Source organism: Parus major, chromosome 6 (genome assembly GCF_001522545.3).
Source record: "Parus major isolate Abel chromosome 6, Parus_major1.1, whole genome shotgun sequence".
Classification (NCBI taxonomy): Eukaryota; Metazoa; Chordata; class Aves; order Passeriformes; family Paridae; genus Parus; species Parus major.
In genome coordinates this window covers 3,210,193-3,237,372 of record NC_031775.1, presented here as the reverse complement: position 1 = coordinate 3,237,372, position 27,180 = coordinate 3,210,193, and the positions used below count along the sequence as shown (strand labels likewise).

Here is a 27,180-nt window from a genome sequence, read left to right as displayed (position 1 = left end):
TTAACTCCAGTTGGAACAACCATCTTCACAGGATTTTCTGGAAACAATGGTGCTATTGACATTGATGATGGTCCCAATGGCCAGATAGAATATGTCATCCAGTATAATCCTAATGACAAGGTACAGCCACATAGGCTTTTTCCCTATTTTTATTTATTCATATTTGTATTTGTATTTTTATTTGTATAACATGAAGTACCAAATGAATAAGAGGTTGCTGTTGGGCATAAAGAAATGCTTTCTTTCATGTCAAGTATCCTGTCTGCCCATGAGGAATGCTTGGTCAGCACAGCTGGATTATTTCACTTTCAATAATGCCCAGAGAAGTTGTATCTATCCCATCCCTGGCAGTGTCCAAGGCCAGGTTGGATTTTGGGGCTTGGAGCAACCTGGGATAGTGGAAGGTGCCCCTGCCCATGGCAGGGGGTAGAACTGGATGGGCTTTAAGATCTCTTCCAACCCAAACCATTCTGGGATTCCATGGTTTCTGTTTTGCCTCCAGTATAAATCTCCTAATTAATTTTTTTCCCTCTGTGTGGGAATGATGAATATTTTATCGCAAAAGATGAGTGCCAAACTCTGACTATCTCCAGTTATTTATCAGTCTGGAACACACTTCCCAATCTTGTTTTCCTGCCCACCACAGATACCTGCAGCATGGGAAATTTAACACTCATTCTCATTTATTTGCTAAAAAACAAACTGCAATTTTAGCAGTTATTTAAGCTCTTAGAGGAAAAAGGCCTTGTTACGTGATGTAAAGAAACAACATTCCTGTGTGCCTCTGCTGTGTTTAGAATCCTGTATTGCTGTTGCCTGTTCAAAATACTTAAATATTAACTATCTTCGGCACTGGGAGATTGAAGCATGAAAAGATGTCTTTTTTTAAAAAATAGATTAATTTGATAATGAAATTACAATTGGATCTCAGGTCAGAAATTTGTCCCCACCTGCCAGTTGTTGCCCCAGCTTTGTCACCTGAGTCTGTGGAAGCAAATACAAGGAACAAATGGCATTTCACCTGATTTAGCATCTGCACTTACCCTGAAATGTGAATTTCCTCGGACAGGAACATATGCATGAGCTGGCACCTAAAGGTTGACGTTCTCTGCTTGTTTAGCAGTTCATTGCCCTCATGAAAGGCAGAATAAAGAGCAGATAAGTACAATGATGTGGATTTCTTATCTCTACCGCTTGAGCATTTGTTCTGAATGCACCACTGCAAATTCAGTATGGCAAAGGGGAAAGAAGCAGACTCATCAGACTTCTGTGCAACAGATAGGTAAAGAATCCAGGAGAATTCTGTTCTGTACAGATTCATTATTGTGGGGTTCTTCAGGAGGAAATTGGGTGGGAAGAAAACATAGAAGGCTTTATAAACTCTGATCTGAAGAGCAGATGCAGCCTTGGAATACCAACCAAGGGATCATCCTTCTGCGGCCCAGCTACAACACATCTTAACTTTGAGGTGTGTTCAATTTTATTGTGTTGTTTTCTCATTTGCAGACTTCCAACAGGACCTTTGATATTCCTCTCACTTTGTCTGGAGCAGTAGTTCTGAGGGAAAGACTAAATTATGAAGAAAAGACTCGTTACTTTGTCATTGTTCAAGCCAATGTGAGTATAAATCTCTTGAAGGCCATTTATGCCCCTGATTTAGGTGTGGGTTTAGTTTCATTCCCAAGGAAAGGCACAGCCTTGCTGAAATACCAGCTCTGATAAATCCTCTTCTGCTGAAGATCTAATTTAAGATTTATCCTGTCGAAAGCACAGACATATTATTACTGCTTAAAAAAGCTTGCTCAGTGTGTGACAAGCCAACCTTTTTGGCATAAGAAGCAACTTGCAAATGTGCAGTGCAGCCCATGCAGAAAGGTGCAGCCTCATGGCACTAAATGTCCCATTTTCCAACAAATCTGGTGAGGCTAATTTTCACTTAGATGAGTCTAATGGACACAATTTCATTGTATTCTTCAGGTTGGAAATACATTTTATTATAAAGAGGTGATTTTTCCTTCAAGTCATACTGCAAGTGTGCTGAGAGGTTTTTCCAGGGTGGCTGGCAGTGGATAACTTGCACTGAGAAGAAAAGTGATGTATAAACTGTATCTCATATATCTGTCATCAGAGTGGATTTTTGGTGCCCTTGAGAGCTGTGAAAGCTTTTTTCCCTTTTTGTCCTTCTGATAACAACTGAAATGAAAACTTCTCCTCTGTTGTTCACAGCTGTTGTGATACATCTTTGTTCATGGGAAATGATATTTGCTCTGAAGCAACAGGAGATCCTGAATCCACACTTTCACATTCCTGTCATCTCTCTGACACAGAAGTGTAGATATATTTTGCAATATTTTTTCTTACCTATTTTGTGGCAATTTTAGCATTCTGCCAGCAGAAACAAGGCTCCAGGTGTGACTCAATGCTCCATGTACTTCTGCCCTGCTCAGGTGAGACCCTACCTGCAGAGCTGCCCCAGCCCTGGGGCCCAGCACAGGAGGTACCTGGAGCTGCTGGAGAGAGTCCAGGGGAGGCACCAGGATGATCAGAGGGATGGAGCAGCTCTGCTGGGAGGAAGGGCTGGGGGAGCTGGGATTGTTCCGGCTGGAGAGAAAAAGCTTTGGAGTGACCCAATTATGGCCTTCCAGGACCATAAGGAGCTGGGAAGAAAGATGGAGAAAGAATTTTCCAAGGGATGGAGTGCCAGGAAAGGGGGGAATGGCTTCCCAGTGCCAGAGGGCAGGGTTAGATGGGATATTGGGAAAGATTTGTTCCCTGTGAGGATGTGGAGGCCCTGGCACAGGGTGCCCAGAGAAGCTGTGTCTGCCTGGATCCCTGGAAGTGTCCAAAGGACAGGCCTGAGGGCCCCTCTCAGCTGGGGCTCCTCTCCAGGCTGAGCAGCCCCAGCTCCCTCAGCCTTTCCTGGGCACCGAGATGCTCCAGGCCCTTCCTCAGCTGCGCAGCCTCCGCTGGCCCCGCTCCAGGAGCTCCCTGGCCCTGCTGTGCTGAGGAGCCAGAGCTGGACACAGCACTCCAGAGCTGCCTCCAGGGCTGCCCACAGGGGCAGGGTCCCTCCCTGCCCTGCTGCCAATGCTCCTCCTGCTGCCCATCCTATTGCTGGGAAAAGCCATAAAGCACAACCCATCCCTGGAAGTGTCCAAGGCCAGGCTGGACACTGGGGCTTGAGGCACCCTGGGAAGTAGAAGGTGTCACTGCCCATGCCAGGGGTGGCACTGGATGGGCTTTAAGGTCCTTCCCAATCCAAACCATTCTGGGATTCTATAATCCCGCAGGCTGCATTTCATTCTCCCTGGTGTGTACTCTGCAGTCGCATTCCTCTGATTACACTATCAGTGCCTTGTTGTCCTTGCATCCTGAAGATACCGAAGGAAATTAATTACTCTCTATCTGCTTTGATCCAGAATTACTCAGAGGCAGTTATTGGAGGAATTGAGAAATGGTTTAGTTGATGCTGAAAGCTGCTCCTTGAAGCTGGAATTGTTTTTCATCATTGACCATGAAGAAAGCTGAATGCAGAAATTCCCATATTTGCTCTAAATGTGAAGCTGGTGCAAGAACTGAGTGGACTGCAAAACAGGAAAAAAAATATGCAACCAATCCAATTTAGAGCAATGGCCTCTTCATCTTACATAGATGATGTTATTAAACAGCATGAATTAAAAAAGAAATTTAATTTTTTTTTTCTTTCAGTGTTACATTAGGCTAGGAGGGCAAGATGTAATTCATGGCACATAGTCCCCCCCCAAGATTTTAGCTCTGCAAATGAAATCTTGTGCAGCAGTTCCTCCGTGAAAATGGGAATATTTTTGATTATTTTAAACAAAATATTAGCTAGTCATGATGTTCCTTCACTAAAGGAAGAAAGAAGACTTGAGCTGTTGCTAATGTGTACTTTGGGTACAACCACAATGATTTCTGATTATAAATAAAGCACAGGGCCTTTTTATCTTCTACAAACGTGCTGCATTATTATAGTTTTAGTTCCATGGTTTTCCCAAGCTGCATTATTTCTGAGTGATAGATGTCTTGCAATATTTCTTCACTTTTTATCTTAATTTTACTTGTGAGCCTTTCAGCCTGCACCTCTGGGGCTGAAGTTCCTGTAATTACTCCTAGAACATGGATAATTCTGATCCTTATATGTTTTATCCTTAGCCTTGCTTAAAACCTTTGGGGTGGTTCTTTTTAAGAGATTCCTAGGAGATTTTTTGCAGGAGATTCTGAGTTCAGGAAGTCTCACCAAGTGAACCTGGTTTGCTCCACAGGACCGAGCCCAAAACCTGAACGAGCGAAGGACGAGCACGACCACCCTGACTGTGGATGTGCTCGATGGGGACGATTTGGGACCAATGTTCCTCCCCTGTGTGCTGGTGAACAACACCCGGGACTGCAGACCCCTCACCTACCAAGCCAGCCTGCCAGAGCTGACAGATCCTGTAAGTCCTCGGGGATTTTTCCAGGTTTTATCTGTTTGCCTGTCATCTTTTCCTGTGGGCACAGCTGGAAGCTGTAGCTAAAAGGTCACCTGTGCTTGGTGCTGCGTTTTGTGTACCAAGCAAGAGGAAACAAAGGTAAGAGGTATGTGGGAATGATGGTGAAATTCCAGCTTTGATCCAGTGGCAAAACGCCTGTTGGCTTACAAGGACTGAGTCGTGCAGAAAGCTGGTAAATTTTGGAATTGCTTTTCCTGATATGTCCGTGTTTAGCTCTCAAAATATCTCCAAGAAGCACTTTCGGGCGGGCACTTGACTTAATTCTATGGAGGGTTGTTATAAACCATAGGAGAAAGATTTTTGGGAAGAGGAAGCATTAGTCACTGACCCCTGGAAGTATTTTTGTTGCTGTTACCAGGTTTTTATCAAGAGACACTGAAGGTAGGTCCTTGTGCTAAGTCTGTCAGTTAATACATCCTGGGGTCAGGATAAATGTGAGTGTAAGGCTCATTTTACACTACATGCACACATGAATCCAAAAATGAGGTGAGAACTTCATCACTTCTTGTTGCAATGTGGTGCCAATTGCCATTCCTTACAGCAGAGCTGCTGCTAGGAGATCTCTGGTGGAAGGAACAGAAACAGGGACTGCTGAAGTAATATTGATATGTGACTTTTGATTCATATATTTAAGAATTTAAAAAGGCAGAACCAATTGAATCACCAGGTATTGCCCCACTTGATTAACTCTGACATTAAGATGACATTAAAATAATGTTAAGCTTTGACATTAAAGTTTTTAACTTTGGTTGCTCATTATAGCACACACTCTGTGTCCTGCTGCCTCCAGCCAAGGGCAGGTTGAGGTTGGAAGTGTGGAGATTCCTGCTTTACCCTGCCTTATCTCCTTTGCTGTCCTGTGCCTCGCAGTCTTTTCCCATCCCACTCATTTTGGTGTCTTGTTTGGTGTGGCCTCAGGACTCCTGCTGCAATTATCCTTGGGATGGGTCAAGGGAAAGGAGAGATGATCCATATTTAACCTCGGAGTACTGATTTCCCCATCTTCTGCACACACACTTCTACACCTTGGTGTACTTTAAAAACCCTTTGTAGCTGTGTTGTGTTTGGGACTTGGTGAAGAGCTGTTTTGACTTTAAATTCTATTTTAATTTGCTTTGGGCTTGGTGGGATTTTGAGGAAAGGGGCAGCTCCCTGTCCAGCTGAGTGTGGGACCTCCTCAGGGTGAGCACCCAAACTGTGATCCTATTTCACCTGCATAGGTCTGTTATAATTCCTAGTGTGGGAGCAGATGAGGCAGGAATTATAAATAACTGGTGGTTTTTATGTTTTTTTTAATCTGGTTATCTGAAGGTGTAACACAAGCCAGACAGTTTTTGACATGCTACCTCTCAGTCAGAGGATACCAGCTCTGGTTCTGCTTCTGCCCTTCTCCAGGGCACATTCTCCACTGGAAGGCAAAGCAGTGTCTGCCAGGAAGAGGGGCTCAGCCAGGAAAAATCCTACCTGGGATTTAGGTACTGAGCTGCAAAACTCATTTATTTAAACTTCCTGAGCTGCAGCATGCTCAGGGACAGCCGATTTTGTTTGCTTTTTAGCTTTTCTTGTGTCAAACTGCCCCTGATCTATGAAATGAGATCTGGGTTCTGTTGATGAACCCTGAACTCTTCACTGTTTATCTCTTTGCAGCACTTTGGATAGACCTAAGTGGAAGAAGTTATACCTTGAATATCAAATATTTACTTGGCTTTTAAGCAATAACTCCTTTGGAGATATAGATGATACCTGGATTTGACTAGAAAACGTTTATATTATGTTTATCCTTTACATTTTTATGTATTATATTTATTCTTTACTGAGTGACTACATAGCTACCATTACCCTACTCCCTAGGCTAAAGGACTATTTTTAGTTTAACACCATCTTTTTTTTATTTTATTTTTAATTTGCTTTTTAATTTTTCAATGAAGATGAGATGGAATATTAATGAATGAGGAACAAAGTTGAAGTATGAATTATTCAGAGGCAGTAGCTGGAAAGAGAAGCCCTGCTTTACTGGGCAAGATGTCCACTCAGCTGACCCCCTAAAATAAAACATTTAATGTCAATGGTAAAAGCAATATTTTTGTCCAGAATAGTTGGAATCTATCCATGAATTTACTGAGGTAAAAAGTTGGGAGTTAATTGCTTGCTATTAGCTGAATTTCAATTTCCAAGAAAACCTGTGTTGATTGTTGATTAGGTTTGGGGATTTTTGTTGTAATTGTTACATTGCTTTATATTTATATTCTATTTTCTAATACATTTATATATTAGAAATATATTATATATATATATATATATAAAATATAATACAATATAATATAATAAATATAATATAATTATATTTTTAATATGTTTCTGTGTCTGACCAGCTCTGGCAATTAATTTTTTCCCCCTCTTGTATCAGGAAGACTTGAATAAATTAGCATTTATTATCAGGATGTGCAAGTCATCACGTGGAGTTAAAAAGAAGTACAAACTCATGAATATCTCATAACATGGGCAAGATAATTTCTCCTCCTTTTTTCCCCTTTCAGTCCATTCCTGTCACACTCATGCTGTGAAGATTTCCTTCACTTCTATACTCAGTATTTTCCATTATCATGCAAAGAAGAAAAGCTTGTTAAGTAGCAAAATATAGATTAATTTAATTAATTGCTGGACTAGATTTGCAACCATGGGATTTATTATGGGGCTCCATGGGGTAACTGTGGGCCCACATGGGGACTAAGATACTCCATGACACCAAGGATTTTGTACTAAGTACAGATTCGACCTCACTCTTCTGCAAGTTCCTTGTTCTTTCACCTCTGATGGATCCTCCTTCATGGGAAGGGTTTAGGTTTGTGCTGCTTATCCCCATTGTGTCAGCAGGGACCTCACAGGGTCTGTGAGCTCAGGTGCCCTCATGGAGCTGGGCCTGAGCAGAGCACGGAAAGATGAAAGGCTAAAAAATAATAAATAAAACATTCTCAAACTACAGTGAGGTTGTGAGGAGTGAAAAAAGACAGAGGAGAGCAGGAAGTGCCCCTGGAAGTCTTTATTAGTGAGAAAGACCTCTTCAGTTCCATCAGTTTGTATTCAGGGGGAGAAATTGGCATTTTTCTGAGGAGGTGGATCACTCCTGCTGAGTGATCTGGGGTTGGGAGCACAGGACACTTCCAGAGTATCAAGAGTTAATCAGCTCTGGACTAATCAATTTTATGCTGATTATTGGTAATTAATTAGCACTGCAGAGAATGTGCTGGTTTTAGACTGATGATCTCAAAGGTCTTCTCCAACCTAGTTAATTCTGTGATTAATTCTGGTTTTGGGTACCTCTGGGTTTGAGGATGGCAAGCACCTGACAGTTCCTTCCAACTGAATTACCTTGCAGTTCCTTCCTTTGGCCCCACAAATTCCAATTCCTCCCAAACCTTCTGGAATTTTCTCCCAGAGACACATTAATATAAAACTTGCAGCAGCAGCACAAGTGAAAATTCTGGGAACAGCATCTCCCCATCTTGGTTATACTAATCAAAGAGAAAAGTTCATCAAAATGTTCTGGATTTCCTCCAGTGGTCATTAAATTAATTAATTAACTAATTAATTACCTTATTTTGCTGTGGGAAGTACCAGTACAAAAGACATTTGATCCAGGGTTCTACCATGGAATGAACACCAAGTAACAACCCCTGAGGTGGGAGAGATTTGCTGGTTCACCTGGAGCTCCCACACAGCTGCCAAGGAAGATTTTTGGGGCACTGAAAGACACAGCTCTCAGATTTTGTCCTGTTAGGCTGAGTTGAAGTGGATATGTGTGGTTAAGTCCACTTTAATAGAAGCTTTCAGCAGATGGGGAATGACTCTCTTACCTGTGTGAGTGGTAAAATCCCACAGAATAACTGGGTTTTTTCTTGCTGACTTTTAAACCTGACTGCTTAAAGACAATTCACAGGGAGGGAATCACCCCTAATAGCAGTCAAACTGCATAAAATGAAAAACTCACATTCCTTGTCATTTATTTTTGTGTTTGTTTGTTAGCTATGGGACATTTTAAACTGCAAATGTTCACAGTTAATTTAGGGAGTTGTTGGTCTCTGGAGCAGTTCAGTCTCAGTCTACCTTTATTTTCTTTGCCTTATTTGTACTAAGATTTACCTTTTTTAATTCAAACATGATAAAAGAGCTTTGCCAGCCTTTGGCCTGTCTAGACTTATGAGCTGCATTTGTGATTCAGTGGCATCAAGCCTCAGGAAATTATTTGGGATTTAATTTGTTTCTAATTATTCCTTTCCCAGCTGAACAGGCTCTGTCCAGTTTTTGGGACTGCTGCTAAATGCTCTTGTTGGGGATGGTGTTTACACTTCCTGCTGGAATTAGCCCATGATTGACTACAGTTGTGTCTGCTGGCAAAACTAAATGTTCAAAGTCTGCCTTCCAGAGAAAACAGAGTTTTCATCATTAGGAGAATTGTTTCTCTTTATACAAATCATTTTGGACAAGAAAAAAGTGATTTTATATTTTGAATAGGCAGCATCCCACCCTGCTGTTAATTAGACTAAAATATTCGGTTCAAGATAATTAGTGCTGGGCTAAGATGAATGGGAGTTCCTGGGTACTTTAATTCCAAAAATTATTTGGTGGACAGGGCATTGGTGTCACTTCAGGAAATAACCAAAGAAATGTTTTCAAAGCTGTCTGTGTCTCTACATTCTTATTCTTAAGTAAATTAGAAAAGAACTTCGTGATTGAGGCTCTGAACAGTCCCTCTACCATGGAAAGATGAGCAAATTGTCCCATTTTCCAGGGATTAATTTTTCAGTAGCAATTTAGGTAAATGCTGCGACTCGATGAGTGGAGGGGAAATGCAGATTGACCTCCCTGACACCTCTGCAGTTGTCAGGGTGTTTTTTATGGAAGAAGGCAGAGTTGTAGCCAAGTTATTTGCCGTTGGAGGCAGATAGCAATTTTTCTAATTAAATTTCAGCAGAGATGCAAGATAAACAGGCGATCATAAAGTGCTTTGGAAGTGGGAAAGCAAGGCAAAAACAATGATAAAATCCTCTTGTGGTGTCAGCCACCCTGTTTATTCCAGGCACTTTTCATTTGCATTTTCCCCCTCTTTTCACCCTAACTGCAGCCCTACAGAGGTCACCAGATTGATGTGAAGTTCAAGGTAAAGGATAAAGTTCACAATATTGGGCTGGTTTTTAACCTGATTTAGTGATTTTGAATGAGTAATTCAGCAATGTCAAAATGGACGGATTTGATAAGTTATTGATTATCTGCTAGTACCTGATAAGGAGCTATAAAAGGTGTTTTAAGTCTGCTGATGTGATTTTCCCTTTCCTTCCCCTTTTTAGGATTGATTGTCTGTCTACCACATGGCATCCCTTGATAGGCAGAGTCTCTTTTTAAGGAAAATGTCATTGAAAAGTAGTGAAGCGTTAAAAGGTTAAAATCACAAAGATGTGATGTTACAGATAATTAAATTTTATATATTTTGGAGGATACCAAGATGGCTAATTAAAGGAATTGTCAGTAAAATTGTCAGGAACTTTAATATGTGAATATATAGACTTGGGAATGATCTCCCTTAGCAGCAAGTTCTTCCCTTGGCTGATGTATTGATTAGGCAGGACAGTCCCTGTTAATCTAAGATTAACCTGTGACTTTAAATATAGATGTTTTTGAGATAGAGGAGAGGTTCACTCACCTGGTTTGCCCTTCAAAACCAAACAAAACCATGATTTTAACTTCCAAAATGTAACAATTGTTTAAAGAACCAGGTGTGTCAAACAACACTGTGGTTGAGAAAATTATAGCAAGGCTGCAGAATAAGGGAATAAAGTCTAAAAGGCACTTTACTTCAGGGAATTTTAACCCAGTTGTGGTTCAGAAGTTTAGTTGCTGTCTGTGGGGGAAAACAAAAATAAATATATATATATCTATAAAGTAGTTCTAATCCTTAAAGGTCAAGGTTTTAAGAGAAATGGGATCAAGCTTGCCTGAAAAGTGAGAAGATTTTGGTCAAAAAAATGAAACAGGAAAATAAAAATGTCCCTGAAGATATTCTTTGAAGTTGTTTTTGTGTTGAGAGAAGCATATTTGGGTATTGCTGGGGCTGGCTTACAGTGTGGCCTGTGGGACACAGCGGCCATGGGGCTCCCTGGGTGGCACAGCAGGAGCAGCAGCTCTGGGAGCTCTCCAGAGACTCAGGCTGGGCTGGAAATTTTGCTCAATTCTCAAATCTGATTCATTATCAAAAATTACTGATTTTATAATTTATTGTTTTGTTTTGTTTTGAAATCTGGGAATGTTTCGTCGATCAATGACTCTTACTGTTCATCATGGTTAGGAACTTACAGGTGAGAAAATGGTCAGTTCTTCTGGCTTTGCCAGGAGCTGAGAAGGAAAAGGTTCCTGAGTTTGCTTGGAAGAAGTAACAGTGGTTCTGAAATTAGAACAAATTTGCTATCAGGAAGGAAGAGGAGCTGCTTTGATTCAAACTTTGTTCACAGCCACAGCAGTCCAAGGATCCCCAGAGGTTTGGTGTGGGCAGCAGGGCAGGTTCAGGAGCACAAATCACCTTTTTGTGCAGCAAAACTGAGGCTAAAAATCCAATTAACGAATTAATGAAGTGCCAAAACACCCAAGTGTTGATTGAGGAGCCCCTGTAACATCCAATTCTGTTTTCTGTTCCATAGATTTGTGATTGTTACAGCACCAAGTGGAGCTGTTGTCACAAAGGAAACATATGTAGCAGTTTATTTGATCCTTAAATGTCATTTCAAAGCATTTGAAGGCTTTAAATGTTGACATTTTAACAAAATACTTTTGCTGTGATGCTTTATTAGCCAACTTCACTCCAGAAAAATTCTCATTTGTTTCACATCTCTGGGCCTTGCAGAGAGAATTATTTCAGTGGCTGGGTGTCCCATTAAACTGTAACTGATCATTAAGGGTCAGGAGGAATTATTTATCTTTTCAGCTTATTGTCACAATACAGAGGGTACAAATTAATTCCTCAACTAATCAAATGTGATCTGCAAATCCTTAATTGATGAATATGTGCAAGTGCATGTTAAAATGAAATCACCCTTGGGAATGAAATTAAAGGAAAATTCCTATTCCCAGGACAGTCATGTTTGCCTCTGCTCCATGCTGTTGATAATGGTTATGTGGAAAACATTCCTTGAGTCCTATAGGCCTCTCTTGTGGAGAACAAGGTAATTCCTGAAAGGAGAAAGTGGGATAAATCTCCATTTGGCTCTGGATCAATACTCTGGGCAGCACAGCAGTGCTGGGGAAGCAGGGGTGTGGTTGGTAAATAATTCCTGCTTTTTTGTCCTGGGATTGGAAAAGAAAAGCATTTAATGAAACACAAAATTTCCCTATTTCACCCTAAAAAGATGTGAGGATGAGCTTAATGATGAAAGGTGTGAGTGTTGCAGGTGAGGTGTGTACATGCACACGTTACATCTGCACAAATTTACTGAAAATACATCCAAAATTTAGCTGGGAAAACCCACTTTTTTTCTATAACCTTCAATCTAAAAGTGCCTCTTCTAATATTACCATTAAGTCAATGTAATAAAATGGATTTAATAATGGTGAGGCAGAATTTGCAGCTGGCTCTGACCACAAAATCTCTCCCTAGAATTCTTTTCCTGATAGGGTGGCAAACTTTAGTGAGGAGATGACTGTGCAGCTGGAATTAAGTAGTGAGGTAGTTCCAGATGAGATTCCCACTCCAGGATTGGAGAAGTGCTCGTTCAGGAGCCAAAAGAGGGGAAAATCAGTACAGAAAATGAAAATGTACTTCAAGCTGAGAGTGGGACCTGCAGTGGGGTTTTGCTTACTCCGGTTGTCCCCCTCCTCGCTCAGCCTTCTGAAATTCCCACTGCTCTGAGACTCTGGACCTGGCTTGTTCCTTCAAATGAGGAAATGCCAAATGCTGTCCAGGAAGGTGAAATGTAGGAATAAGAGAAAGAACCACCGACATTATTGCAATAAAATGTCTGTGTAAAGAGAGTCAGCCAAGAGACCAAGGGCCTGAGTGAAACACTGACTTGTTCATCCTGATATTTCTCTCTTTTTTTTTTTTACTTTATTTAAATTAATTACTTTATTGGGATTTTGACTAGTTCCATACAACTGAAATTAAGAAAGATGCCTGGTGCTGGTTATATTTTCCCACCAAATCTTTCTCCTCTTTTATCATTTGCTTGTAACTTTTTGTGCCTTTTGTGGTGTATTATTGTGTGGCTAATTTTTCTAAAGGCAAAGAGAAGCCGTCAGCCTGTTGTCCTTAGGAAGAGAAATATATATAGATATAGATATATTATAGAGAGAATTATCCCTTTGTGAGAAATAGTACTTACAAGGAAAGAAAATTTGGTTAATATTACAAGGATTTCTTTAATTGCAAAGAAATTACTCTTAGAAATGAAAATAAAACTAATCTGGAAGTTGTTATGGTGGTGCTACATGGTTGCTAAATATTTTCTGATTTTTGGGGAGATGTAGTACATATGTCTTAGGCTTCACAGTTTGCTCCTCTGCACAAAATTCGGAATAATAAGAAACCCACCATCAAGAATTTGAGGGATAATCAAGGAAATAGACTTCATAGTTGTATGGGAAAAAAGCCAAATGTCAAAACAGAAATGTTTATTTTCTTTAATGCCAGTCATCATCTTGGAAGGAAGAGAAGCTCTGGCCTGAATTCTGGTTTTTCTGAGGCAGGAGGCCCACTGCATAATGCATTTCATTTAGTCCCCTGCACAGACACTGCTGGGGACACTTCTTATCAAGCATGTCAGATACAGAAAAAGCAATTTAGTAAGCACTGTGATCAGATCCTGATGAAATTCAATTCTTTTTTGGCCCTGCTGTTCCTAGGAGACATCATTGATAAAAATAGTCTCTGTTTTCCTCCGTGCTCAGGTTCATTATGCTCTCTTGCTGCTCTTTCAATATATTTTGGGGTTTTTTTCTTCCCCTCAAAGGTGGCTTGTTTTTACAAATGAATGGAAGGAATTGTGTTCTCTGACAGCTTACTCTGTTAACAACCTGAGCTGCCAGGATATTTGAATTTTACAGTTTTCATTTCAAGAAATTGCATAAACATGGGGCATGACAGAAACCCAGGAATGCAGCAGCCATGGGTTGTACTGAGCAGTTAAATCAGGAGCTAAAAGCTGTTTGATAATTTACTGCTGAGTTTAAAAAGAAGGTGAATTGAATAATTAATCCTCTGTCTTAATTTTTCCCATTGGTCACCAAAACACATTTTTACCCTGAGAGAAGACAAGACAGGTCAAGTCACAGGTGCCAACAGCGTAAATTACCCACTGTGGTTTTTTAGCTGTGGCTTCTGGAAATGAAGGGGAACTCCTGAAAAATAAATAAAGAGAAAAGTTAGTTTCGTTTTAAATTTGCAGATCAGTTCTGGGGACCCAGCACAGGAAGGACCTGGAGCTGCTGGAGAGAGACCAGGGGAGGCACCAGGATGATCAGAGGGATGGAGCAGCTCTGCTGGGAGGAAAGGCTGGGACAGCTGGGATTGTTCAGCCTGGAGAGGAGAAGCTCTGGGGTGACCCAGTTATGGCCTTCCAAGACTTCCAATAATGAAGGTGCTACAAGAAGGATGGAGATAGACTTTTCCAAGGCATGGAGTATCAGGACAAGGGGGAATGGCTTCAAACTGCCAGAGAACAGATTTAGATTGGATATTAGGAGAACATTTCTAGGAGAACATTCCGACGTGAGGGTGGGGAGGCCCTGGCACAGCTTTGACCAGAGAAGCTGTGGCTACCCCATCATTTCCCTGGAGGGGTTAAAAAAAAGTGTGTGTGTGACACTCGAGGACACAGATTAGTGGTGATGGATTGATGGCTGGACTGGATGATGTAAAGCTCTTTTTCAATTTTACTGATTCTGTAATTCTAAGAAGTATAAATCGGGTGAATTAGCTGTAAATCTCTGGGGTTTAGCAACGTAGATTTGGTTTCCTCAAGTTGGGAAGTGCTTCCTGGCCCAGAACTGTTGCTATAAAAACCTCTTTTTAGCTCCCATGACAACTTGATCTAACAATTTCCTGAAGAGAATTTATTCTCTTTCAGCTTCAAAATGTGTTTTAAATCCATACTTGGGGTTTGTTTCCAAATGTTTCAGCTGAGGTCTTGGCCCACAGTTCCTGCGTTGTGGCAATGCAAAGGGTCGGAAGATCCCATTCCCCCTGGATCCCTGTACATCTCTGTGTCACATCAGCCTTCAAGGAGCAGCACAAGAATTCTGCTGGCTCCTGATGTGAGGCTCTGCCTCCTTCGGGTCTGATCAAAGGCAGGAATGTAGCTGCCAGTGGGAAGGCAAGAAAAGAGGGAGAACAGTGAGATCCTACAAATGGGACATTTGATGTGACATGGCTTGACTAATGATGAGATTTTGGTGTTATCTCCTACATTTGTAGTGATATTCCTGCTTTTTGGATTGACTTCCGTTGTGGTTGGATAACTGCACTGAAACATTCCCCACGTTTTGCTGACATGCAAGTGCTCTGTGATGGATTTCTGCTCATTAGTGTTTTGTCACAGCCCTTGTTGGGCTGGCAGAGCAGCTGAGACAGCAGCAAGGAGTGATGTTGGAATGGTTTTGCAGCTCTCCCTGCTGTTTTAGTGCCGAGTGTTGGTGAAGTCACAGGCAGTTCTGCACAGCATGGAGAGAACTCAGCTCATTTCCCACTTACAGTTTGTATTCCAACCTCAGGAACACAGAAGGAGAATCCATAATGATTCATCAATTCATCAAGAACTTTGTTGGTTTAATAGTGCAGGGCTCCCTGGGAAGGGATTCTGGATGGCACCAGGGGCAATGTGTGTTGCTTTAGTGATATTTTCCATCTGGAGAAAAGCTCCTCAGCCTTGTTTTCCAGAAGGATGAGAGTTCAGCAGCAAATTTCTCAGCTGAGCTGTGAGAATGATGCAGGTGGAAGGTCCTGAGACTTATCTGAAGTCCAGTGGCCAGAATTACAGCTGCCTGTAAAAATAATAATTTTAAGGGTATCAAATATTGGTGTGAAATGTCCAGTGGGAACTGATTGTTCTAATACAGAATCCCAGGATGGCTGAGGCTGAAGGGTGCTCAGTGGGCAGCTGGTGCGACCTCCCTGCTCCAGCAGGGCCATCCCAGAGCACAGGGCACAGCATTGTGTGCACACAGCTCTGGCACAGCCCCAGGCAGGAGAGCCCACAGCCTCTCTGGCCAATGTGTTCAGGGCTGGGCACTGCCCAGGGAAGAAGTTGTGCCTCCTGGCCAGGGGGAATTGCTGCCATCAGGCCCTGCCCGTGGCTCTGGTGCCATTGCTGGGCCCCCGGAGCAGAGGCTGGGCCCTGCTGGGAGCCCTCCCTGCAGCCAGGGCCAGCCAGGCCTGAGGGCCCCTCTCAGCTGGGGCTCCTCTCCAGGCTGAGCAGCCCCAGCTCCCTCAGCCTTTCCTGGGCACCGAGATGCTCCAGGCCCTTCCTCAGCTGCGCAGCCTCCGCTGGCCCCGCTCCAGGAGCTCTGGTCTCTCTGGTTTAGTTTTCTAGCTGCCTTTATGCCTGAAAAGCTCAGTCTGCAGTGGGACTCATGGGTAGAAAATGTCTTGCTGTATTTGACTCAAAAATAAATTGCCTGTGTAGGTTTTTGTCCCTTATCTCAGTGGATTTCTTGAGCTCACTTTGGTAAATCCAAGGAAAACTTCAGGAACTCTTGCTTTCCATGCAATTTTATCCTTTGCAGAATTTTCCAATGTTTACTTGTGCTGGTGTGGTGGCCCTGGCCCCTGAGTCCCAAGGATGTCTCTGCTGGGAGCTCAAGTGCTCAAGTGGTTGTGAAACAGCGGCATCACCAGAGTGAAACCTGGAGCTGGTTCATGGTCTTCAATCGAACAAAAAGCACCTCTCAGGAATATATTATCTGCTCAGAAAAGAACCTCCCTAGCTGAGGAATGTTTGCTTCAGTTGGCTTTCACTTTCCTAGAACACAATGATTTTTATGGTAACAAGCAAAAAAATGCCAAAATACACCCCAGAACCCCCCAAAATACACCATAAATCCCCTCATCAATGGAAAAAGAAGCTCAAAGCAGAAAATTATGTTATTCCAACTCCCAAAATGTGCCATTTCCTCTCTTTTTCATCTTCTCCAAAAGAGAAAGTTTTCCTTAAGTATCAATGGTTGGCAAATTCAGCTTTGCATCTCAGGTGGATGGAGAAGATAGAAAATCTGATTTTTTAAATCCTTGTTATCAGCTGTGGAACAATTATTGTTGTACCCTGACTTTAATTTAAAAATTTAAAAATAATTTCACACTGTCCACATCCTTCTATTGGAAGCCTGGCGTTCCTGGACATCCTAAAATAATTTAAATAAAATACATTAAAAATATTGGAAAATATATTATTTTTATTTTAAAAGTCATATTTATTTTGGGGTGCTTTTCTTTTTTTTGTTTCTTGTTCTTGAAAGCCCCAAATGCATATTCTTCATCTCAGTTGTAGATTCCCTCCTAATCATTCCATGGGATCATGGGATTGTGAAATCAATATGTAGGCTGATACCTAAAAATCCTGTTTGGATTTTTGAATGCAACTGCACTCCTGAATTATTAAGCACCATTTAAATACATTCATTAAAAATATCAGCTGTTTCTTTTATTCGCTGTCTTCAGTAGGAGCCTAAAACCCCCTGGCACGAATGGGATTCTTAATTTACCTTCTTCCATCCATAATATCTCTGAAGGCCATGGATTTTTGCAGGACCTGCTGGACACCCCATATGGAGAAGGTGCTGCTGTGCATCCATGGTGAACACAAAAGAGTGGAGGGAATGAGGTTTTTGCTGCTACCTTATTCTCTCTGAGCTTTTTTTAAGTATTTTTCTGCCTTGATCATCTTGTGGCCCTGCAGACTACCTGGCAGGCTCCCCATCACGGCTCTGTTTGAAGGAGGATTTTTTAAAATTTATTAATATTTGTGCAAGGAGTTGCAAGGTGAGGTTTGGGTTCTGCTTTTTGGCCTACCCAGTTCTGCTACATTGAACACCTGGAAGTCAATTAATCACCACACCAATAACTGTGGGAGCTGTTCCCTAATGAGGAAAAAAAATGAGTGCATATTCCACCCTCAGACAAGCAAGATCTTGTTTGTTTTTTAATCACCCGTCTCTGCCAGAGCTTGGGCAGCCTTTCATGTCCCCCTTGGCAGAGGCTGGGATTTGAAGGCCGGCTGTTTATTCCGAGTGATCTCCCTGCCCTGCTGTGGCTCTGTGCTGACTTTCCCAGCACTTTTTCCAGCCTTGCCCTGCCAAAGCCTCCCGTGCTCTTGCTTTTGCCTCCAGTTGGCACCCATGGGCACCTCAGACACTTCACTCCTTCATTAATCTGTTTTCTTGTCCTTATAATAGGCTTCCATCTCCTCATGAAAGTCCTGAGAAGGAGCCTGGTATGGGATTTTTATGCCTCTTGCAAGAATATTGGATGCCTAGGGAAGATGCCTAGTTTGACTCCTCATTTTAAAAATAATTATTTCTGATTAAAAGCATATACACACTTTCTTAAACTTCCTATGTGTGCTTTGATTAATTTATTAATGTACTATTACCCACTATTAATGTAATGGCTGCTTCATTGTTTTATGTTTCCGTAGTTATAATTTCTAAATTTGAATGAAAAAGATTCTGCATTGTCTGCGGATTATTAAAGCAATATGAAAGTACCTTGAGTTTTCCTTCAAGGCACATCAGCCAATTTAACTCAAAACAGCTTCAAATTATTAAATTTTGTGCCGTTCAGCCTGGAGAAGAGAAAGTTGTGGGGAGACCTTATAGTCCCATACAGGGTCTGAAGGAGCTGCAGGGAAATTGGAGAGGGACCCTGCAACAGGATCTGGAGTGACAGAACAAGAGGGAGTGTGTTCAAACTGACAGAGGGGAAATTTAGATTGGATATTGGGAAGCAATCATTCCCTGTGAGGGTGGGCAGGTGCTGGGATGGAATTCCCAGTGGCTTCAGAATGGAATTCCATTGTTTTGTGGAACAGAATAGGTTTTAAGGTCCTTCCAACCCAAATCATTCCATGATTTGATTATGATTCTATCCCTGAAAGTTTCAGCAGATGGTGCATATCTCCTAGCCCATTTTAGGTGTGTAGAGTACCTGGAGAAAAAAAATTAATGGATTTCACTTTTCATTCTCAGCTTCCTTATAATTCATTGCCCTATTGCACTTGTTTCTGTTCAACTGAGTGCTTTGTTTCCCAGGGGTCGGTGCAATGCTGGAAGTGTGGGATAAAATATCTTCTGTTCAGCCAGAACCTGTTTCATCTTAAATGCAGGGGTTCTAAGTGCTTCTCTACAGCTTTTCCTTGAACTGGAAAATAAGGCATTGTTCTTGCTATCCAAGTTATTTGTTGAACAATTCCGATCTTAGTCTTGGTTTAGCATAGACTCAGCCTGGCCTGCAATATTGGAATCATAGAATCCCAGAATTCTGAACTGGTTTGGATTGGAAAGGACCTTAAAGCCCATCCAGTGCCACCCCCTGCCATGGGCAGGGACACCTTCCACTATCCCAGGTGGCTCCAAGCCCCAAAGTTCAACCTGGCCTTGGACACTGCCAGGGATCCAGGGGCAGCCACAGCTTCTCTGGGCATTAATAGTGAGTTTAAACCCAGACTAACTGATGGGATTGGTTTTGTTGTGGGTGTGTTTCTAACTCAAATGTGGGGTTTTGTGAGAGGACTCCAACTGATCTGTGAATCTTGAAATAGAATTGTAGCCTTGGTCAGTTTTCTGCACAATATTCTCTCTTCCCATGCAACTTCTATGCCATCCTAAAGCCTTTTAAAAATTCAAGCAGATGTCAAATATATCTTCTTCTCTCTTTCTTTCTGCCTATTTTGAGCTCATCTCCCTCATTATGCTTTTAAGAGTTTAATTTTTCAAAGAGTCCCAAATGGAATTGGGTGCTGACAAAGCACCTGGCCAGTGGGACAGGGACAAAAGCCATAAGCAGGAGTGGAGTGAGAAGTTTCCCAGTCCCAATTTGGGAGGCCAAGAACAACCATCCTCACTTTTTAATGTGCCTATCCCTGACATATCTGTACCTTAAATTACTTTGGTGTGGAAAAGGCTGGAAGAGCCTCTGGACTTGAGGAACCTGTTGGAAATGACTGGGGGGGTGACACTTTGGGGTATGGTGGCAGGTGACTATGGGGCTACCCATCCACACCTACACAGGGGGTCAATAAACTGCCTTTCCTCTATCCTTTGCTTCTTCTTCTGCTCATCCCTTTTCCCTCTAAGTTTCCCCTCAGCAGCACCGAAGCTCTCATCTCCCTTCCAGCTCTCAGCAGGATGATTCCTGACAGCTCTGCCAAAACTTGGCCAAGTGTGGACTTGTCTCATTTCTATTCCCACGCTAAATTTCAAGTCCCCTCTTGCAGAACACAGAGCTTTCCACAGAAAGAACACAGAAAGGCTGCCAGGACGAGTTGTATGTGGGAAAAAAAGGGCGTCTGGTTTTTCACAGAGCTCATTAAGGGTTTTTGACATGCAGGGAAATGTTCCAAGGGGAGGGAAAAGCCTGGTGTGCACACATCCATGGGTGGTACATCTGTGGCTGGTTGAGCAGCCAAGGTCACTGAAACTGTGGGAGTTGGGAATGGCAGCTCTGCAGCTGACACTGGAGGCTGGATTGACAGAGATGAAAGCCGGCACCAGTTTGGGGTGGCTTGACTGTGACCTTGCAGGACCTGAAGGAGCTACAAGAAAAATGCAGACTCTTTAAAAGGGATGGAGAGCCAGGACACAGGGAATGGCTTTCCAGTGCCGGAGGGCAGGGATAGATGGGATATTGGGAAGGAATTGTTCCCTGGGAGGGTGGGCAGGCCCTGGCACAGGGTGCCCAGAGCTGCTGTGGCTGCCCCTGGATCCCTGGAAGTGTCCAGGGTCAGACTGGACAGGGCTTGGAGCAGCCTGGGATAGTGGAAGGTGTTTCTGTTCATGGCAGGGGGTGAAATTTTGGACCTTTAAGGTCCCTTCCAACCCAAACTATTCCATGATTTTACAATTCTATCACCATGTTAAACATTTGAGTTCACTTCCAAATAGTGGTGAATTGTTCCCACACCCATCCACACTTTTCCAATGTAGCAATCCCTGAAATGTCTGTACTTTAAGTTTCTTTTGCAGTGTGTATTTGTGGATCACAGCCATTCCAGCTCCTGATTGTGCTCCAGTTCAATTTGCTGTTTTCCTATTTTCAGGCATTTGCTGTGTTTCACAGTGATGACTGAAATCCCTGATTTGAGGGACTATTTATAGAAACACAGTCAAGTATTTGTGAACTTCCTTTATCAAGTGTTTACTATCAGCTTCTAAGCTGATAAGGGGGCTGGAGCACTTTTCCTACGGAGCCAGTCTGGGAAACTTGGGGCTGGAGAAGAGAAGGTTGTGTAGAGACCTTCCAGGGTCTGAAGGGATACAGGGAAGCTAGAGAGGGACTTTTCATCAGCAACTGGAGTGATAGGACACAGGGAATGAATTTCTCCTCAGACTTCCAGAGGAGAAATTTAGGTGAAATATAAGGAAGGAATTGTTTCCTGGAAGGGTGGGGAGACCCTGGCACAGGGTGCCCAGAGAAGCCATGGCTGCCCCTGGATCCCTGGAAGCCTCTAAGGCTGGGTTGGACTTTGGGGCTTGGAGCAGCCTGGAATGGTGGGAGGTGTCCCTGCCCATGGCCAGGGTGGCACTGGATGGGCTTTAAGGTCCCTTGCCATCCAAACCATTCTGGGATTTTGTGATTCCTTTCCTATGGGATCTATCCTAAAGCTGTATCTCACACAAAGGAGGTTGCTATAGAAATGTTCATGTTGCTTGGTTAATTTGGATTTAAAGGGATCATGAGTTGTAAATATTCTTATTCTGAAGGTTTTTCTCCTCCAATACCCTTCCAAGTGAGATGTTGTTGTGCTAAACCTTCAGATCTCCCTGCTGGCTTTCTAATTGCTCTGTTTCCAATGTGATTTCTCATTTCAGACCCGTGTGAATCCCATCAGTGTCACTCCACCCATCCAAGCCATAGATCAGGACCGAAACATCCAGCCTCCTTCTGATCGACCTGGCATCCTCTATTCCATCCTAGTTGGTTGGTGTCTGCTACTTTTCCTATCCCTCCCAAGCAGTCCCTCTGTTATGACCACCCAGGAAAAGATTACCTGGGAGAGTGGAACCCTGATAAAAAATCCTCGTGTGGTCAGTGGGATGTTTGGAATTGTTCTACCTGCTGGTGTTTAATTGCCAAGTGGAAATTCATTTGACGTGGTTATTTATTAGCGTTTATTCAGATTGCATCCTGAATTGTTGTCTGGTTGGAACAACACAGTGAAGGAAAGGAGAGCTCTGCTGGGATGTGTTTTCCATTGACAGACACAAAAAAGAGGCTAAAAAAAGGCAATTAGAGCAGATTTCATCCCAAAAATCATGTGGCACAGGGCAGCTCCAAGGATCTTACTGCATCCAATTTTGCTGCCTGTGAGCTCTCCTTTTTTTAATTTAAAGTTTCTTTTGTTGTTTATGCTGCTTTGTCTTCTTTTTTCCTGCTGCTTCCCTGTGTTTGGCATTTGTTTCTGGGCTTGTAGGATGTGACCATGGAAGGGCCTGAGGTTGGTTGGCAGTTGCAGGGCTCTGCCTGCCCAGCTGTTCCCAAAATGTACATGAGGACCTTTCTGTGGGATCTGGAAATGCAGGAACTTGTGGAACCACATCTTTTCCCTCTCTTCCCTCTGTTGAACTCCATGGTTTTCTCAGCCAAGGGGAGGTGGAAGAGAGGATTATGAGGACCACATTGTGGAGGTTTAGCTCTGCAAATGGACTTACTTATAAATGTCATAAATTGATTTTATTCCTAAGTTTTGCAGGGACAGCTCTAACTGAGGGCCATGTTTAGGCCAACTTCTAAAGGTTTTTTGCATAATTTACAGAGTTCTTCAGGAGTGTAATTATTAAAGTTTGTGTGTCACTAACCTTGGATGTTGGGAATATTGGAGTGGCTGTTCTGACCTCCATGAAATAATTCAGAAAGGTGTGGTGCAGCAATTTGGGTTACTTTGGGAACCTTATTTTTCCTTCCTTTTTATTCCTCTTTTTCCTTCTTTCCTTTTTCTTCTTTCTTTTGTTCTTTTTCCTTATTTACATTTTTTTCTCCCTTCCTCCTCTATTTATTAATTTTTTTTTCTTTTTGCTTTCTTTTTTTTTTCAATTTTCCATCTCTTTTTCATTTCCTTTCCTTCATTCTTTCATTTTTTACTTTATTTTTTCTTCTTTTCTTTTACTTCTCTTGTTCTCCTTCTTTTTCCTTTCTTTTTGTTTTTTCTTTTTTTCTTTTCCCCTTCCTCCCCAACCTTTTTGCTCTTTTTTCTTTCTTTTTTTGTTATTTTCTTTTTTCCTTCTTTTTTCATTCTTTTACCCATCTTTTCTTCTAGTCCTTCTTTCTTTTTTCCTCTCTTTTTTTCTTATTTTTTCTTCATTTATTTTTTCTAGTTTCTATTTTCCTTCTTTTTTACTTTACTTGCTACTAATCTTTGCCTTTTTCCTTCTTTTTCTTTTTTCTTTTTCTTTTCCTTCTCAGTTCCTTCTATTTTCTTTTTTTGCCTTCTTTTTTCTTTTTTTGTTTTCTCCTTCATATTTTCCTTCTCTTTCCCTTTTTTCCTTCTTTTCTTCTTATATTTTCCTTTTTCTTTTCTTCCTTTTTTCTTATTTTTTCCTTCTTTCACCTTCCCTTTTATTTTCCTTTTTCCCTCTTTTTTCTTTCTCTTTTCCTTCTTTTTTCTTCCTTTTTGCTTCTTTCTTAATTTTTCCATCTTTTTTCCTCATTTCTTTTTGCTTGTTTCCTTTTTTCTACTTTCTATTTTCTTTCTTTTAAAATTTACTTGTTTGCTTCTTTTTACCTTCCTTTTTTCCTCCTTTTTTTCCCCTCCCTTCAATCAGTCTTTTTCCCTCTTTTCTGGTTTTCTCTTTTTATTTTCCTTATTTTCCCTCCCCTGTGCCCTTCCAAAGGATTTCTTTTTGGATTTTAAGTCTCCTTCCATCTCTCCCAGGATTTGCTATTTCTGTTTTAGCCTCAGAAGTAGTAGATATTAAGTAGTTCCACAGGAAATGGGCCTTGCAGATATTTCTCCTTATGTGGATTTTCTTCCTCCTTTTCTTTAGATCTAAACCTCCTTCTCCTTGATATCTTGGGGAATGTCCTTTTTTAAAAACTGGGAGCTTTGAACTGTGCCCATGGAATTAGGGAATAAGTCACTTATGAGAATGATTTTATTTAATCTGACTCAGTTTTATTTGATTTTTCTTTTCCCTTCTTTCTTTGCCCACCTGAACAAAGCAAATACTCTGAGCACTGTGGATATTTGACATATTTATTAACATTTGGAAATAGGATATTTAGAATTTTTTAAGATTTTTTTTGTAATACACTAACTTTTTCAGTCCTTGGCTTGTGGAAATGTTTATTTCTTTGGGACTTTGCAATACACCCACTTTCGCTGAACTTATCCAGGTGTGAAGCAAGGCCCTTCCCTTTATTTTTATTAGCAATGTTGTTGATTCTACCAGTATTTTTTATTATTTTGATTTTAAAATTTATTATTTTTAATAGTAAAATGTATTATTTTTAATAGTAAATTACTATTAGGAGTAATTTGAAGACCTTATTTTCTCTGGGACACTCCTTGAGAAAAGCCAAATTTTCCTTCCAATTATTAGCTTTTGCCTCTGTGTGATTTCCGCTGCCAGTTTTGGACACTTTTGGATGATGTTTTTAAGGAAGAGTCAGAAATGCACACTAGCTTTTGGGAAGGGAAGATTCCAGTCCTGTGTCCATTTCAAGTCCCAGGGTCCACAAAACCCCTCCCCTGGCTCTGGGAAAAGCGAATTGGGGAGTCCTTTCCTTCTCCCCCTTGCTGGCCCCCCACATTTTGATTCTTCAGCCTCTCCAAACACATGGAATTTGTGGAGCCAGGAGAATCTGAGCTCATCCCTGGATTTCAGAGCAGGCAGAGGTTGACTGAGGGCTGCTCTGCACTGTCAAAATGGAAATGATTTTGTATATCCAGAAGCAGATATCCCTGTTCCTGAAAAACCTGGCTCCCAGACTTTAGGAATACAGGAATCTGAGCTCTTCCTGAGGTGGGCAGGATCTGAGCAGGCATCCCCAGTAAGGATTTGGAGATCCACCTGTGTTGTTCCTGTATTTTTGCTTTTCTATCATCCACCTTGCTGCCTTTTCCTCCTTTACCTGCTGAGGTTGGGTTGGTTGTTAGTGGAGTTTCTGAGGTTTGATTTTTTTCCCTTTTTTTTCCTGTATTCTTTCCTGACATCTTTACACAATATTAACCTCATCTTCCCTTCTCTAGATCCCTTCGTGACTCTTACCCTCCTCACCTATGTATTTATTCTCCTTTAGGGCACCTCTTGTTTTCTCCTTTCTCAGAGTTTTTGCATTTTGTCCTTAATTTTGTGACACTTAACTTCAGCAACAGCCGTGGTGATGCGCAGCCTCTAAAACCAGCCATCTGTTACTTGCCAAAAGTTTGGAGGTCCTGCCAGGGGCCTTGTGCTCTCCAAAAATTAGATTAATTAATTAGAACTTGAAATTAAAAGGCAAGGCAAGGGGATACAGGACTTGGAGCTTGAAGCTCTGAATTTGTGGTGGTGGTATAAGAGAAAAAATAATCCATGGTGATTCTTTTGCTGCATTTTGGGTCTATGATAGAGGTGTAGATTCAGAGAGTCACAGAAAAACACACATATATAATATATATAAATATATAGATAATTTATTTATCTAGCAAACAGTTATCATTTGAGGTTTGCAAATTAAAATATTGCAGTAATTTATCTCCTGGCTTTCTGAAAGTACTTTCTAGCCATTGCACTTGCAAGGGGAACAAAAACCAGCAGCATTTATCAGGAAAGTGATCTTCCCTTGTGTTGAATCTGTGTCTCAGTGCTGGCTGGATTCGGGGTTTGGCAGGGTCGGGTTTGTGCTGTTCCCACGGCAGCTTTAGGGGCTCCCAGGGCTCGGGGATGTTCTGGGGCTCTTCTCCTTGAGCCATGAGCACATCCTGTCCTCAGCTGCTGACAGGACTGCTCCATACCTAAACCCTCAAGATTTTAGACTTAGAATTTTGGCTCTTGGGATGTTCTCGCAGTATTGCTGAGCTGGGAATGCTGCAGTTCACTCTGTGTGGAACACTTGGGCTTTCTGAGCCCTTTTGCATCATTTCTCTGAGAATCTCAGGGCTCAGAATTGCTGTGGCTGGAATTTTTCCCTCCTCCTGTGCCAGGCTGTGGTGCTGGAACCTTTTGGCTTAGGCATAGGCACATTTTTGCACTGCAGCTGCCAGGCACAGCCTTGGTACAGCCAGGCACAGCCTTTTCTCAGTCTCCATGGGCTCCTAAATCCATTTGGGCTCTGAGGCTTCTGTTTTTACTAGCCTAGAGAATATCCTGGAAATCCACAGCCATGAAAACACCATTTCCAACTGACAATAAATCTGGTACTTCCTCCCTGAGGAGAAACTTTTCTTAGAAGGATTTCTAAAATTACCTATTGTTATCATATTGTTATTGTTTTATTACTTATATATATTATTTATATGCTATTAATGATATTCCTGTTGTTATCAAGTACTTAGTGAGTCCCAGTTGAGAGGAATCTTTGTGGGTTTGGAGATAAGAAAATAATAATTCTAAACACATAACTTCATAATATCCTTAATCTCCATGTCCACATAGGGCAATATTTTATCCTTCTAATAACAGAATGAGGCTTTGTTGCTTTGATGATCAATGAGTAAAATAAACACATTGCTGAGCTAAACCCTTCAGAGCTGTTAAAACCTCAATGTCTTTTTCGCAGGTACTCCTGAGGATTATCCCCAGTATTTCCATATGAATCTCACAACGGCTGAACTGACGCTCCTCAAGCCAGTAAACAGGGATTTACACCAGAAGTTTGACTTGGTTATTAAGGTAATTTGGGCTGAGTTTTTTCAGTTCTTTTATATTCTTTGGAAAACAAAAAGGTCTGGAGAAAATGTGGGGTGGGCCTGATTGTCTCTTCTTCAGTTTTCTCTTCCTTTTTAGCCTGTCAGGCGTCATTTAGCATCATCAGGGGGAAGAAGGGTGTGAAGCGTTTGTGGAAAGGGAATGAACCCTGGCAGAGTTCTAACACATCATGTTACATTGTGTGAACAAACTCAGCATCACTTGTCCCCTCGCTTTTTATGAGCCCCGTTGTCCTGAGAATGCAGCTGGTTTCTATCTTGCGTGTTCAGTTCACAACCCATTCTAGCAGATCATAGGGATACAGATAATTGTGTGAGTGGTGAATATTCACAGAATCCCAGCACGGGTCAGGCAGGGGTAGCAGTGAATAATTCATACTTGAGTAGTGAATATTCACAGGGTCACAGGATGGCTGAAGCTGAAGGGTTCTCAGAGGGCAGCTGGTGCCACCTCCCTGCTCCAGCAGGGCCATCCCAGAGCACAGGGCACAGCATTGTGTGCACACAGCTCTGGCACAGCCCCAGGCAGGAGAGCCCACAGCCTCTCTGGCCAATGTGTTCAGGGCTGGGCACTG

The 27,180-nt window shown here is 41.9% G+C and overlaps 1 protein-coding gene across 5 annotated transcripts in view; it reads left to right on the top strand.

Moving 5' to 3' along the window:
• The window catches only part of PCDH15 (protocadherin related 15), a 538,462-nt gene that overhangs the window by 348,524 nt on the left and 162,758 nt on the right, over positions 1-27,180 (top strand). For all 5 annotated transcript variants that reach the window (XM_033515678.1, XM_033515674.1, XM_033515677.1 and 2 more), the window contains 5 exons: positions 1-120; positions 1,507-1,617; positions 4,284-4,454; positions 21,573-21,681; positions 26,458-26,570. In XM_033515678.1, coding sequence (XP_033371569.1) covers positions 1-120; positions 1,507-1,617; positions 4,284-4,454; positions 21,573-21,681; positions 26,458-26,570 — 624 coding nt within the window. The remainder of the gene's footprint in view (positions 121-1,506; positions 1,618-4,283; positions 4,455-21,572; positions 21,682-26,457; positions 26,571-27,180) is intronic.